At 60.4% G+C, this 16,065-nt stretch overlaps 1 protein-coding gene across 1 annotated transcript in view; it reads right to left on the bottom strand.

Moving 5' to 3' along the window:
• Nucleotides 1–16,065, bottom strand: part of Grtp1 (growth hormone regulated TBC protein 1) — a 34,378-nt gene that overhangs the window by 16,788 nt on the left and 1,525 nt on the right. Inside the window, exons 3-5 of the mRNA XM_090341670.1 lie at nucleotides 11,049–11,207; nucleotides 9,767–9,891; nucleotides 7,459–7,555 (exon numbers count right to left, since the gene is read on the bottom strand). Of these exons, the coding sequence (XP_090197796.1) occupies nucleotides 7,459–7,555; nucleotides 9,767–9,891; nucleotides 11,049–11,207 (381 nt within the window). The remainder of the gene's footprint in view (nucleotides 1–7,458; nucleotides 7,556–9,766; nucleotides 9,892–11,048; nucleotides 11,208–16,065) is intronic.

The raw sequence follows: 16,065 nt of genomic DNA, 5'->3' as shown, positions 1-16,065 counted from the left end.
GGGACAGGCAGAGCAGAGGTGCAGCAGTGGGGGACAGGCAGAGCAGAGGTGCAGCAGTGGGGACAGGCAGAGCAGAGGTGCAGCAGTGGGGACAGGCACAGCAGAGGTGCAGCAGTGGGGACAGGCACAGCAGAGGTGCAGCAGTGGGGGACAGGCAGAGCAGAGGTGCAGCAGTGGGGACAGGCAGAGCAGAGGTGCAGGAGTGGGGACAGGCAGAGCAGAGGTGCAGCAGTGGGGACAGGCAGATCAGAGGTGCAGCAGTGGGGACAGGCAGAGCAGAGGTGCAGCAGTGGGGACAGGCACAGCAGAGGTGCAGCAGTGGGGGACAGGCAGAGCAGAGGTGCAGCAGTGGGGACAGGCAGAGCAGAGGTGCAGGAGTGGGGACAGGCAGAGCAGAGGTGCAGCAGTGGGGACAGGCAGAGCAGAGGTGCAGCAGTGGGGACAGGCAGAGCAGAGGTGCAGCAGTGGGGACAGGCACAGCAGAGGTGCAGGAGTGGGGGACAGGCACAGCAGAGGTGCAGGAGTGGGGACAGGCACAGCAGAGGTGCAGCAGTGGGGACAGGCACAGCAGAGGTGCAGCAGTGGGGACAGGCAGAGCAGAGGTGCAGGAGTGGGGGACAGGCACAGCAGAGGTGCAGCAGTGGGGACAGGCACAGCAGAGGTGCAGCAGTGGGGACAGGCAGAGCAGAGGTGCAGGAGTGGGGGACAGGCACAGCAGAGGTGCAGCAGTGGGGACAGGCAGAGCAGAGGTGCAGCAGTGGGGGACAGGCACAGCAGAGGTGCAGCAGTGGGGACAGGCAGAGCAGAGGTGCAGGAGTGGGGGACAGGCACAGCAGAGGTGCAGCAGTGGGGACAGGCAGAGCAGAGGTGCAGCAGTGGGGACAGGCACAGCAGAGGTGCAGCAGTGGGGACAGGCAGAGCAGAGGTGCAGGAGTGGGGACAGGCAGAGCAGAGGTGCAGGAGTGGGGGACAGGCAGAGCAGAGGTGCAGCAGTGGGGACAGGCAGAGCAGAGGTGCAGCAGTGGGGACAGGCAGAGCAGAGGTGCAGCAGTGGGGACAGGCAGAGCAGAGGTGCAGCAGTGGGGACAGGCAGAGCAGAGGTGCAGCAGTGGGGACAGGCACAGCAGAGGTGCAGCAGTGGGGGACAGGCAGAGCAGAGGTGCAGGAGTGGGGGACAGGCAGAGCAGAGGTGCAGCAGTGGGGGACAGGCAGAGCAGAGGTGCAGCAGTGGGGACAGGCAGAGCAGAGGTGCAGCAGTGGGGACAGGCACAGCAGAGGTGCAGCAGTGGGGACAGGCACAGCAGAGGTGCAGCAGTGGGGGACAGGCAGAGCAGAGGTGCAGCAGTGGGGACAGGCAGAGCAGAGGTGCAGGAGTGGGGACAGGCAGAGCAGAGGTGCAGCAGTGGGGACAGGCAGATCAGAGGTGCAGCAGTGGGGACAGGCAGAGCAGAGGTGCAGCAGTGGGGACAGGCACAGCAGAGGTGCAGCAGTGGGGGACAGGCAGAGCAGAGGTGCAGCAGTGGGGACAGGCAGATCAGAGGTGCAGCAGTGGGGACAGGCAGAGCAGAGGTGCAGCAGTGGGGACAGGCACAGCAGAGGTGCAGCAGTGGGGACAGGCAGAGCAGAGGTGCAGCAGTGGGGACAGGCACAGCAGAGGTGCAGCAGTGGGGGACAGGCACAGCAGAGGTGCAGCAGTGGGGGACAGGCAGAGCAGAGGTGCAGGAGTGGGGGACAGGCACAGCAGAGGTGCAGCAGTGGGGGACAGGCAGAGCAGAGGTGCAGGAGTGGGGGACAGGCAGAGCAGAGGTGCAGCAGTGGGGGACAGGCAGAGCAGAGGTGCAGCAGTGGGGACAGGCAGAGCAGAGGTGCAGCAGTGGGGACAGGCACAGCAGAGGTGCAGCAGTGGGGGACAGGCACAGCAGAGGTGCAGCAGTGGGGGACAGGCAGAGCAGAGGTGCAGCAGTGGGGACAGGCAGAGCAGAGGTGCAGCAGTGGGGACAGGCACAGCAGAGGTGCAGCAGTGGGGGACAGGCACAGCAGAGGTGCAGCAGTGGGGGACAGGCAGAGCAGAGGTGCAGGAGTGGGGGACAGGCACAGCAGAGGTGCAGCAGTGGGGGACAGGCAGAGCAGAGGTGCAGGAGTGGGGGACAGGCAGAGCAGAGGTGCAGCAGTGGGGGACAGGCAGAGCAGAGGTGCAGCAGTGGGGACAGGCAGAGCAGAGGTGCAGCAGTGGGGACAGGCACAGCAGAGGTGCAGCAGTGGGGGACAGGCACAGCAGAGGTGCAGCAGTGGGGGACAGGCAGAGCAGAGGTGCAGCAGTGGGGACAGGCAGAGCAGAGGTGCAGCAGTGGGGACAGGCAGAGCAGAGGTGCAGCAGTGGGGACAGGCACAGCAGAGGTGCAGCAGTGGGGGACAGGCAGATCAGAGGTGCAGGAGTGGGGACAGGCACAGCAGAGGTGCAGCAGTGGGGGACAGGCACAGCAGAGGTGCAGCAGTGGGGGACCGGCAGAGCAGAGGTGCAGCAGTGGGGGACAAGCACAGCAGAGGTACAGCAGTGGGGGACAGGCAGAGCAGAGGTGCAGGAGTGGGGGACAGGCAGATCAGAGGTGCAGGAGTGGGGACAGGCACAGCAGAGGTGCAGCAGTGGGGGACAGGCAGAGCAGAGGTGCAGCAGTGGGGGACAGGCACAGCAGAGGTGCAGCAGTGGGGGACAGGCAGATCAGAGGTGCAGGAGTGGGGACAGGCACAGCAGAGGTTCAGCAGTGGGGGACAGGCACAGCAGAGGTGCAGCAGTGGGGGACAGGCAGAGCAGAGGTGCAGCAGTGGGGGACAGGCACAGCAGAGGTGCAGCAGTGGGGGACAGGCACAGCAGAGGTGCAGGAGTGGGGACAGGCACAGCAGAGGTGCAGCAGTGGGGGACAGGCACAGCAGAGGTGCAGGAGTGGGGACAGGCAGAGCAGAGGTGCAGCAGTGGGGACAGGCAGAGCAGAGGTGCAGCAGTGGGGGACAGGCAGAGCAGAGGTGCAGGAGTGGGGGACAGGCAGATCAGAGGTGCAGGAGTGGGGACAGGCACAGCAGAGGTGCAGCAGTGGGGGACAGGCAGAGCAGAGGTGCAGCAGTGGGGGACAGGCACAGCAGAGGTGCAGCAGTGGGGGACAGGCAGAGCAGAGGTGCAGCAGTGGGGGACAGGCAGAGCAGAGGTGCAGCAGTGGGGGACAGGCAGATCAGAGGTGCAGGAGTGGGGACAGGCACAGCAGAGGTGCAGCAGTGGGGGACAGGCACAGCAGAGGTGCAGCAGTGGGGGACAGGCAGAGCAGAGGTGCAGCAGTGGGGGACAGGCAGAGCAGAGGTGCAGCAGTGGGGGACAGGCAGATCAGAGGTGCAGGAGTGGGGACAGGCAGAGCAGAGGTGCAGCAGTGGGGACAGGCAGAGCAGAGGTGCAGCAGTGGGGGACAGGCAGAGCAGAGGTGCAGCAGTGGGGGACAGGCAGAGCAGAGGTGCAGCAGTGGGGACAGGCAGAGCAGAGGTGCAGCAGTGGGGACAGGCACAGCAGAGGTGCAGCAGTGGGGACAGGCACAGCAGAGGTGCAGCAGTGGGGGACAGGCACAGCAGAGGTGCAGCAGTGGGGACAGGCAGAGCAGAGGTGCAGGAGTGGGGACAGGCAGAGCAGAGGTGCAGCAGTGGGGACAGGCAGATCAGAGGTGCAGCAGTGGGGACAGGCAGAGCAGAGGTGCAGCAGTGGGGACAGGCACAGCAGAGGTGCAGCAGTGGGGGACAGGCAGAGCAGAGGTGCAGCAGTGGGGACAGGCAGAGCAGAGGTGCAGGAGTGGGGACAGGCAGAGCAGAGGTGCAGCAGTGGGGACAGGCAGAGCAGAGGTGCAGCAGTGGGGACAGGCAGAGCAGAGGTGCAGCAGTGGGGACAGGCACAGCAGAGGTGCAGGAGTGGGGGACAGGCACAGCAGAGGTGCAGGAGTGGGGACAGGCACAGCAGAGGTGCAGCAGTGGGGACAGGCACAGCAGAGGTGCAGCAGTGGGGACAGGCAGAGCAGAGGTGCAGGAGTGGGGGACAGGCACAGCAGAGGTGCAGCAGTGGGGACAGGCACAGCAGAGGTGCAGCAGTGGGGACAGGCAGAGCAGAGGTGCAGGAGTGGGGGACAGGCACAGCAGAGGTGCAGCAGTGGGGACAGGCAGAGCAGAGGTGCAGCAGTGGGGGACAGGCACAGCAGAGGTGCAGCAGTGGGGACAGGCAGAGCAGAGGTGCAGGAGTGGGGGACAGGCACAGCAGAGGTGCAGCAGTGGGGACAGGCAGAGCAGAGGTGCAGCAGTGGGGACAGGCACAGCAGAGGTGCAGCAGTGGGGACAGGCAGAGCAGAGGTGCAGGAGTGGGGACAGGCAGAGCAGAGGTGCAGGAGTGGGGGACAGGCAGAGCAGAGGTGCAGCAGTGGGGACAGGCAGAGCAGAGGTGCAGGAGTGGGGACAGGCAGAGCAGAGGTGCAGCAGTGGGGACAGGCAGAGCAGAGGTGCAGGAGTGGGGACAGGCAGAGCAGAGGTGCAGCAGTGGGGACAGGCAGAGCAGAGGTGCAGCAGTGGGGACAGGCACAGCAGAGGTGCAGCAGTGGGGGACAGGCAGAGCAGAGGTGCAGGAGTGGGGGACAGGCAGAGCAGAGGTGCAGCAGTGGGGGACAGGCAGAGCAGAGGTGCAGCAGTGGGGACAGGCAGAGCAGAGGTGCAGCAGTGGGGACAGGCACAGCAGAGGTGCAGCAGTGGGGACAGGCACAGCAGAGGTGCAGCAGTGGGGGACAGGCAGAGCAGAGGTGCAGCAGTGGGGACAGGCAGAGCAGAGGTGCAGGAGTGGGGACAGGCAGAGCAGAGGTGCAGCAGTGGGGACAGGCAGATCAGAGGTGCAGCAGTGGGGACAGGCAGAGCAGAGGTGCAGCAGTGGGGACAGGCACAGCAGAGGTGCAGCAGTGGGGGACAGGCAGAGCAGAGGTGCAGGAGTGGGGACAGGCAGAGCAGAGGTGCAGGAGTGGGGACAGGCAGAGCAGAGGTGCAGGAGTGGGGACAGGCACAGCAGAGGTGCAGCAGTGGGGACAGGCACAGCAGAGGTGCAGCAGTGGGGGACAGGCAGAGCAGAGGTGCAGCAGTGGGGACAGGCAGAGCAGAGGTGCAGGAGTGGGGACAGGCAGAGCAGAGGTGCAGCAGTGGGGACAGGCAGATCAGAGGTGCAGCAGTGGGGACAGGCAGAGCAGAGGTGCAGCAGTGGGGACAGGCACAGCAGAGGTGCAGCAGTGGGGGACAGGCAGAGCAGAGGTGCAGCAGTGGGGACAGGCAGAGCAGAGGTGCAGCAGTGGGGACAGGCAGAGCAGAGGTGCAGGAGTGGGGACAGGCAGAGCAGAGGTGCAGCAGTGGGGACAGGCAGAGCAGAGGTGCAGCAGTGGGGACAGGCACAGCAGAGGTGCAGCAGTGGGGGACAGGCAGAGCAGAGGTGCAGCAGTGGGGACAGGCAGAGCAGAGGTGCAGCAGTGGGGACAGGCAGAGCAGAGGTGCAGCAGTGGGGACAGGCAGAGCAGAGGTGCAGCAGTGGGGACAGGCAGAGCAGAGGTGCAGCAGTGGGGGACAGGCAGAGCAGAGGTGCAGCAGTGGGGACAGGCACAGCAGAGGTGCAGGAGTGGGGGACAGGCAGAGCAGAGGTGCAGCAGTGGGGACAGGCACAGCAGAGGTGCAGCAGTGGGGACAGGCACAGCAGAGGTGCAGCAGTGGGGACAGGCACAGCAGAGGTGCAGGAGTGGGGGACAGGCAGAGCAGAGGTGCAGGAGTGGGGACAGGCATAGGAGAGGTGCAGCAGTGGGGACAGGCACAGCAGAGGTGCAGCAGTGGGGACAGGCACAGCAGAGGTGCAGGAGTGGAGGACAGGCAGAGCAGAGGTGCAGCAGTGGGGACAGGCAGAGCAGAGGTGCAGGAGTGGAGGACAGGCACAGCAGAGGTGCAGCAGTGGGGGACAGGCAGAGCAGAGGTGCAGGAGTGGGGACAGGCAGAGCAGAGGTGCAGGAGTGGGGACAGGCAGAGCAGAGGTGCAGGAGTGGAGGACAGGCACAGCAGAGGTGCAGCAGTGGGGACAGGCAGAGCAGAGGTGCAGGAGTGGGGGACAGGCAGAGCAGAGGTGCAGCAGTGGGGGACAGGCAGAGCAGAGGTGCAGCAGTGGGGACAGGCACAGCAGAGGTGCAGCAGTGGGGACAGGCAGAGCAGAGGTGCAGCAGTGGGGACAGGCAGAGCAGAGGTGCAGCAGTGGGGACAGGCAGAGCAGAGGTGCAGGCTGAGACTCCCCTGCAGTCACCTGCCTTTCTGTGAACGGGGGCAAGGTCGTTAAGGGAGCAGGGCCCAGTCCTTGTGATGGGTGGCGGTGGGGGACTGGAGGAGCAGGGAGCAGGGTGGGGCAGGCTGGCCACGTGTGGAGGCCACCGGTGGAGAAGGGGTGAGGCTTCGAGAGGGATAGCTGGGCTGCTGCGGGTGAACCCAGCCCTGGACGTCAGCTCCCCACCTCCCTGGGAAGGGCTGGCACCCACTGCAGGGGGCGCTGGCCGCTGGCCTGGCTCTCCTGCTCGCCTCTGGCAGGCTTTCAGGAAGTTTTCCATTTTATTTTTTGGCGGTCCTGGGTCTTGAGTAGCTGAGCTTGAGCCCCCGGCATCCGGCCTCCTCCGAGTTTTAAAAGCCCCTTCCCCAGGACCACACTCAGGCTGAGAAGGGCAGAGCCCCTGCTACCGAGGGGTCCCTCACAGAACGGCTCTGGCCAAAGGGACCCAGCCAGCGCTCACCGCCTGCACTGCGCACTCCCGAAATTAGGGGCTACTGCTCCCCGCTAGCAAACAGAAACGCAGAAAGAGCGCAAAGAACGAATTTTACCCTAGAAAGCAAGCGAGAGGCCGTGCTGAGTGGAGGCACAGCTCGGTGAGAAACCAATGTGAGAAACCACCAGGACTGGGGATTCCGGCAGCAGGCTCAGCTGCCAGGAGTCACCATGTCCTCACGGCTCAGTGGAGCAGTTAACCGTTGTGTGTGTGTGTGTGGTGTATATGTGTGTGGTGTGTGTGTGTATATATGTGTGGTGTATGTGTCTGGTGTGTGTGTGTATGTGTGTGTGGTGTATGTGTATGTGTGTGTGTGTATGTATGTATGGTGTATGTGTGTGTGTGTGTCCATACTGGGGCTTGAACCACAGGGCCTTGCATTCTTGCATAGCTCTTTTGCTCAAGGATGACGCTCTATCACTTGCCACACTAGAGCTTCCAGCTTTTTTCTGGTTAGTGACAAGCGTCTCACAGACTTTCCTACCGCGGTGGCTTTGAACATGCTCCTCCTATCGCTGCCTCCTGAACACCTCGGGTGACTGGCTGGAGCCCTGATGGGATTGTTTCGAGGAAGTGGAAGCCGCAGCCCAGTACAGGGGAGTCACCAGCATACCAGGGAGGATTCTGCCAACCAGGGCATCCAAGAGCCAAAACGATTCCTCCTCGTTCTTCGTTATGAGAATCAGATATCCTGCTATGAAGTTCAGCCCCTGAAACCGGGAAAATTGAAACGAGGTTTAGTTGTAAACCACCCCGGCCTGCTGCCTGTCTGCTAACTGTGCTAGGGCTCCAGTTCCCCTGCTCCTCTCGGAAATGTCCAGGATTCTGGAACAGCCTTCTGCTGGCACTAACGGCCTGCCGTCCAGCCTGCGGAGGCGGCTCACACAGAATGAAGACTCGCTGAACAGTCAAGGGAACCTCCAGGGACTGAAGCACGACTCAGCAGCACAACACCTGCGGGCAGGTGAGAGGCGTGCAGTTCACATCCCAGCACCACCACCATACACACGCACACATACATACACACACGCGCACACGCGCACACATGCACGCACACATACACACACACGCGCGCGCATGCACACACATACATACACACATACATACATGCACGCACGCATACATACACACACGTGCACACACGCATGCGCGCACACATACATACACACACATACATACATGCACACACACATACATACACACACACATGCACACACATACATACACACATACATACACGCACGCACACACACATACACACACATACACACACGTGCACACACACACACCCCTGTGATGCCACCTACAATTCTAAATCAGAGGCCAGAATCTTCCCTGCCAGGGCACCGCCACAGCAGGAGCTTTCTTCCCACAGCAGGCCCACACCAAGACGCCGCGGACCAGAGCTGCAGGGGAGAAGGCGGCACGGTGGGCACCCGGCAGAGGCAGGAGAGCCGTGGACCAAGCCCCGCTCATGGCCTGACCAGCGCTTCTGGAACTGGCTGCCCCTCCCCCAGAAAGGCCCTGGGCCTGGCACGGGAAAGCAACCTCAATGGCTCCTGCCACCCCACCAACCGCGGGGCTGTCACTCTGCATGACCACTGCACTACGCCATGTCTGCACACTGTGCCCACAGCCGGGACTCACCACACAGCACCACACAGCCTGGACTGTGGACTCACCACACAGCACCACACAGCCTGGACTGTGCACTCACCACACAGCACCACACAGCCTGGACTGTGGACTCACCACACAACACCACACAGCCTGGAATGTGGACTCACCACACGGCACCACACAGCCTGGACTGTGGACTCACCACACGGCACCACACAGCCTGGACTGTGGACTCACCACTCGGCACCACACAGCCTGGACTGTGCACTCACCACACGGCACCACACAGCCTGGACTGTGCACTCACCACACGGCACCACACAGCCTGGACTGTGCACTCACCACACGGCACCACACAGCCTGGACTGTGGACTCACCACACGGCACCACACAGCCTGGACTGTGCACTCACCACACGGCACCACACAGCCTGGACTGTGCACTCACCACACAGCACCACACAGCCTGGACTGTGCACTCACCACACGGCACCACACAGCCTGGACTGTGGACTCACCACACGGCACCACACAGCCTGGACTGTGCACTCACCACACGGCACCACACAGCCTGGACTGTGCACTCACCACACGGCACCACACAGCCTGGACTGTGCACTCACCACACAGCACCACACAGCCTGGACTGTGCACTCACCACACAGCACCACACAGCCTGGAGTCACCACACAGCACCACACAGCCTGGACTCACCACACAGCACCACACAGCCTGGACTGTGGACTCACCACACAGCACCACACAGCCTGGACTGTGCACTCACCGCACAGCACCACACAGCCTGGACTGTGCACTCACCGCACGGCACCACACAGCCTGGACTGTGCACTCACCGCACGGCACCACACAGCCTGGACTGTGCACTCACCGCACGGCACCACACAGCCTGGACTGTGCACTCACCGCACGGCACCACACAGCCTGGACTGTGGACTCACCGCACGGCACCACACAGCCTGGACTGTGGACTCACCGCACGGCACCACACAGCCTGGACTGTGCACTCACCACACGGCACCACACAGCCTGGACTGTGGACTCACCACACGGCACCACACAGCCTGGACTGTGGACTCACCACACGGCACCACACAGCCTGGACTGTGCACTCACCACACGGCACCACACAGCCTGGACTGTGGACTCACCACACGGCACCACACAGCCTGGACTGTGCACTCACCACACGGCACCACACAGCCTGGACTGTGCACTCACCACACGGCACCACACAGCCTGGACTGTGCACTCACCACACGGCACCACACAGCCTGGACTCACCTGGCAGTACCCCACACCTTGGTTGTGAAGCCCGTAAGCCAGCAGCACGTTGTGCAGGGCTCTCTGCAGACAGGGCTCGGCCGTTCTCCGGAACCTCACGTTGTCTGGGAAGGTTCTGTGGAGGTCTGTGAGGGAATTCAGCAAAGGCACGATGGCTCCCGCGCCTCTCCAAGGCTGGGGCCCCGCGGCAGCTCCGGTCCAGGTCTCAGAAGGGTTTCTACCACCACCGTCGTCCCTGCCGGGGCAGAGCTCTGTACAGCCCGGGAGCAGGGAGGCAGGCTGCAGAAGCAGGCCCCACGTGCCTTTCCCCGAACCACGGACATCACGGTGGCCTCCTACCGCTGCAGGCCCCACCACCCACCTCCACCCCCACTGCGCCACCAGGGGTCAGGGCGCCGGACCTGAGAGCTACACGGGAACTGTGGGCAGGGTCCTGAGCGTACAGACGCCAGAACAAACAGACCTTATCAGAGAATCCCTGCTCTGCCTCTTCCTGCTTATCCAAGGCTCAGGAGGCTCTACCCACCCTGCCTTCCCAAGACCTGGACATACTTCTGGACCTGGAGAGGTTCAGTGACGTGGAATATTCCACGATGACAGCATGGTTCTCCTCCAGAGCAACAGACTGGAGCCGCCCCCCCTGCCGAGACATCTTTCTACAGACAGGAAAGGCCAGCAGGCTTCGGCTGACAGCCACACTTGGCGTGGGGCGGCTGTGGGAGCATGAGGGTATATAAAGCAGCTGATGGCTGGAGTCCTAACCATTCCCGGATGCTGATCGAGGATCACAATTCAAAGCCAGTCTAGCAAGGAAGCTACTGAGGTTCTTATCTTTAATGAACTATCAAACCCCACAAGCGTAGCTGTGGCTCAAGTGGTAGAGCATGAACTAGCCTTGAGCAAAGACGGAGGGATGGTGCCCAGGCCGAGTTCAATTCCCAGGACAGGCACACAGGGACAGACACACGCATGCTCACACACACTTTATCCAGATGTTCAAAAAACTAAACAGAGCTGGTCTGCGCCTGCGCACACACCCAGAGGCACCAAAGCAGGAGACAGCTCGTTCTTGTGAACGCATGGGCACACGGGGGGCAGGGTCCCGCCTCGGAAAGCAGGAGAAGGACCACCGAAGCTGACTGCACCCCAAAGACAATTCCCAGTCAAAACCCAGGGATGCATCCACAGCAACACAAGTCTTCCCGGGGCCCGAGGCCGGGGCCTGGCCAGGAGCCATGCCTGCCCCACAGCTGTGAGGCCACATGTGCCCAGCCGTGCCCACCTGTGCAGATGGCCTCCTCCAGGCTGGGGCTCCTCTCTCCCTGGAGCAGCCGGTGGTAGTAGCCAGGGTGCTGCTCCATCTGTGTCTGGGCTCCGCTCACGGCCATCCACACTCGGGCCCTGTGCTCCAGCGGAATCCCTTTCCGGACATAGCGCTTCACTGAAACAAGAGGAGCCGTGGGCTCAGAATCCAGAGGCCGGGGCCTCCTCACGCCGGCCTCCAGCCAGCCAGCAGTCAAGGGTCCAAAACCCTGTTTTCCTTCATCCCAACGGACACCTGCTCCAAAGAGCACCTGTCGGGCACAGCCACAGGCCACGTGCTGTGCCTTCCCATCAGGCCACACCAGCTCCTCTGTCCTCCCCACCAGTGGCCCTGAGAGCTTCGGGCCAGAACCTGGGCCTGAGGCCCGGTAGACAGGCTGTCCCCAGCGCTGCTCAGGGGTGACTCAGCCCCAGGTGCACTGAGAGGGCAGCAGAGCCAGCCTGGGTGTGGTGAGGTCGCAGAACAGGCATGGGGGGAGGGCACGGAGTTCCTTCGCAGCACCCAGAATTAGGCAACAACATCAAAGCAGCAAGGAGACACGCCCGGACATGGGAAAGGCCACACAGATGTGGAGCCCAGTGGCCCGGGAGCTGCCCACACCCCAGCCTGGGCCAAGGGCACCCGAGCAGTGACCTTCAGAGGACCTTGCACCCCAGGTTCAGGCCCCCACAGGGAGGTGTGAAGTGGGGCCCTGAGCAGACAGATCAGGAGCAACACCTGTGCCGGAGGTGCAGGCCCTGAGCTCACAGCGGCTGTGCTCAGGACGAACCTCCCGCAGGTTTTTCATTGAAAATAAGTAGGCAGAAAAGCAGTCATGCTTAACTAAATACCAGAAGCCAAAACGCAGGAGCGATCTCAACTAATCAATAACCACGCCATGTGCTACACAGAAGAAAAGGTTTAAGATCAGCCTTCCTGTCGGCGGCCCGGAGCCCGGGACCACTCCCCAGGCCTGCACGGCGCAGGATTCCTCTGTCTGCACGTACACCACAGCTCAGAGCGAGTCGTGAGGTGGCAGGAAAGGGCACCATGACAAGGAGTGAAGGCACCATGCAGTGGGATGCAGGAGGCCTCGAGGAAAGGGGTTCTGCTCTTACCCAGACCGTGAGGCAATCCTTCCTTGGGAATCTCCTCCAAAGCTAAAGCACACAGAGAATCCTGCCTAGCAGAACCTCTCTTCCTGCCTGGTGCTTCTATTCTCTCTTTACATGGTGGCAGAGGTACCAGGAGTGTATCCAACCCTCCCTCCAGAGCAGCATGCTGGGTTCTGAAGCCTGGCTGGCGTGCAGCTCGCAGAACCACTCAGAGGGCCAGACGGCCAGGAAGGTTCTCAATACCTACCTCAGCCACTCTGCACAGGGTCACCATCAGTCCCAACACGAGCAGTGCCCCCTGGAGCTCAGGGGAGAGCCAAGGGCAAAGGAGCACTCAAGTCAGTGGTGCATCTGCAAACTAACAGCAAACTAGGGTGTCTATGTCTGTGTGTCTGTCTGGCTGTGTGTGTCTGTGTGTGTGCCAGCCCTGGGGCTTGAACTCTGGTTCTGGGTGCTGTCCTTGAGCCTTTTTGTTCACAGCTAGTGTTCCACCACATGAGCCGCTGTTCCATTTCTGGCTTTTTGGCAGTTAACTGGAGGTAAGTCTCACAGACTTTTCTGCCTGGGCTGGATTCAAACTACAATCCTCAGATCTCAGATCTCCTGAGCAGCTAGAATTACAGGCATAAGCCCCTGGCACTTGGCTAGGTTTTTGTTGTTGATAGTACTGGGGTTTGGAACTCACAACCCACCCTTTTTGCTCTCGTATTTTTAGAGCCTTGCCTTTCCAGACGGCTGAGAGAACGGGAGTGTATATCAGTTTGTATATCAGCTGACAAGAACATTTTCACCCAGGCTGGTTTCAAACTGTGACCCTGCAGACCTTAGCTTCCCAAGTAGCTAAGATTACATCTGTCTAAAAATTAAAAAAAAAATTAAGAGCCTGGCATGGTGGCTCACACCTATAATCCTAGCTGAGATCTGAGGATCAAGGTTCAAAGCCAGCCTGGGCACAAAAGGACCTGAGACTCTTATCTCCAATTAACCTCTAGAAAACAGGAAGGGGGGCTTGGCTCAAGGGTAGGGTGGTAGCCTTGAGCTGAAGAGCTCAGGGACAGCGCCCAGGCCGAGTTCAAGCCCCATGACCCACAAAAAAAAAAAAAAAAAAAATAAGAGCATAGTTTTTAGAATAAAATTAAGCAGTACAGAGGAACAACAAAGAAAATAAAAACATGAAGGATCCAAATGCTGAATGCTACAAATAAAATCAAAGAAGTTCTAAGCAAACAGAACTATTACCAGGTTCATAAACAGGAAAACTTAATAATGTCAAATGCTCCCGACTGTTCTATGAAATCCCAAATACAGTGGGAGTAGATCAGCCTGTGGTGCTAGCTACTGCTACTGAGGCAGCTGAGCTCTGAGCATAGAGCACACAAAGCCAAGAGATGCTTACTTCCAATTAATCAGCAAAAAGCTAAAAGTGTATCGGTGACTCAAGTGGTAGAACACCAGCCTGAAGTGAGAATGCAAGACCCTGAGTTCAAGCCCAACCACTACTGCCCCCACAACAAAAATTAAAAACAACAACAACAACAACAAAGATGCATTTACCTATAAGGTAACACAGTAAACTGAAACCCTTTTGTAGAACCACTAGCAGAGAGTCTTAAAGTAAGGACGTATTTGGGGAATGGGAGGCACAGAAATGGATGGACAAAAGACGAGCAATGCGTCAGGGTACTAACTAGACACTGCTCAAAATGAAGTTCTCAAGCTGAGGGCGGGCAGGGCGGGAGACACTGGGAGAGTGAGGGAAGGGTGCCAGAGTCAAAGAAGAAATGACTCTTGACTTACGTAACTATGACCCCTGTGTACACCACCTGTACAACAGCAATACGGTTTCCTAAAATAATAAGGAAATCAAGACCTGTGTGAGCATGTGTAACGCGTGCTTTCCCCATTCCCAACGTTAACAGATGCTCACACGCAACTCAGCAGAGGAAGAAACAAAGTGAGCCCAAGGCCCTGGGTTAGAGGGACTTGGGGGTGCTGTGGGTGCCAGGACTGACACAAGAGAAAATTCAAAACACTTCTATCATCTCCCCAAACCCACCTGTCCCTGTGCAAGGAGACAGGTGGGGTTTGGGGAGATGATAGAAGTGTTTTGAATTTTCTCTTGTGTCAGTCCTGGCACCAAGACCCCAAGTCCTTAACCCAGGGCCTGGGCACTGTCTCTGCGCTCTGGTGCTCAAGGGTAGCCCTCTGCCACTCAAGCCACAGCATCACTTCCAGCTTTTTGCTAGTTAACTGGAGATAAAGAGTTTTACAGACTTTCCCGCTCCATGCCCGCCCCTCAAGGAGGGACACAGGAGGGGAGACCCCATGTCTCCCCACCCAACCCCGCCCAGACACTGTAGTCCCTTCTGACAGAAGATGAGGCTGACTCAGCCACACTGTCCCCAAACCTGCTTACGCCATGACACTCGTTACCATAATAACAAGGCCACCAATGTGACATCGTAAAAGCAAAATAAAAAGGAGGCTGCGCATGCCATGAAAACCAAGTTAATTTTTTTTCCTGGCCAGTTAGCAGAACTTGAACTCAGGACCTGGGCCCAATCTCTGAGCTGCTCTGATTAAATAAGGCTGGTGCTCTACCAAGTAAGCCACGGCTCTACTTTTGATATTTTGGGTGGTTAACTGGAGATAAGAGTCTCAAAGATCTTCAGATCTGCACGGGTCCTGAGCCACTGGAGCCCAGCAAGCTAACGTCTTAAAGAGCAGAGATGTGTGCTCAACACAAACAAAACCCATCCAAGTCGGGTGAAGAGAGGCCTGGGTCTGGGGTCAGAGTCCAGAACCACTTCCGAAATTCCTTTTACTCCAGCTCAAGGTAAGACAAGAGACCAAGGGAAACAGTGTCCTGAAAGCGGTTTCCACGAGTGAGGACGACACTCTGCAGAGCACGCAATGGAGCAAGCGGCAGAACTGAGAAAGATGGGTGCTCGCTCGGCGGCCTCATGTCAAAGGGAAAGGTCGCCCAGTGCGGTGGCTCTGCCTGTCGTCCCGGCCACTCCGGAGGCTGAGCTCTGAGGATCGCGGTGCAGAGCCGGCCCGGACGCGGAAGGACCGGGGACCCTTACCTCCAGGGAGCCTCCAGAAAAGGGGAAGCGGGGCTGGGCTCAAGGGTCGCTCAGGGACAACGCCCAGGAAGTGGCACTGCAGCTCCAGAGGCGGAGCGCTGGCCTTGCGCGAAAGCAACTCGGGGACCGGGCCCTGCCTCCGAGTTCAAGACCCCGGGCTGGCAAGAGCAGTGTCAAGTGGAGAGGTCAGCCAGCTCCGCCAACCACAGGAGAGCAGCTCGGGGACCAGGCCCTGCCTCCGAGTTCAAGACCCCGGGCTGGCAAGAGCAGTGTCAAGTGGAGAGGTCAGCCAGCCTCCGCCAACCACACAAGAGCAGCTCGGGGACCGGGCCCTGCCTCCGAGTTCAAGACCCCGGGCTGGCAAGAGCAGTGTCAAGTGGAGAGGTCAGCCAGCTCCGCCAACCACAGGAGAGCAGCTCGGGGACCAGGCCCTGCCTCCGAGTTCAAGACCCCGGGCTGGCAAGAGCAGTGTCAAGTGGAGAGGTCAGCCAGCCTCCACCAACCACAGGAGAGCAGCTCGGGGACCAGGCCCTGCCCCGAGTTCAAGACCCGGGGCTGGCAAGAGCAGTGTCAAGTGGAGAGGTCAGCCAGCTCCGCCAACCACAGGAGAGCAGCTCGGGGACCAGGCCCTGCCCCGAGTTAAAGACCCCGGGCTGGCAAGAGCAGTGTCAAGTGGAGAGGTCAGCCAGCCTCCACCAACCACACAAGAGCAGCTCGGGGACGGGGCCCTGCCCCGAGTTCAAGACCCCGGGCTGGCAAGAGCAGTGTCAAGTGGAGAGGTCAGCCAGCCTCCAC

The sequence above is a fragment of the Megascapheus bottae genome, chromosome 11 (genome assembly GCF_031878675.1).
Source record: "Megascapheus bottae isolate mThoBot1 chromosome 11, mThoBot2.hap1, whole genome shotgun sequence".
Lineage (NCBI taxonomy): Eukaryota > Metazoa > Chordata > Mammalia > Rodentia > Geomyidae > Megascapheus > Megascapheus bottae.
This window is presented reverse-complemented; position numbering and strand designations above follow the sequence as displayed.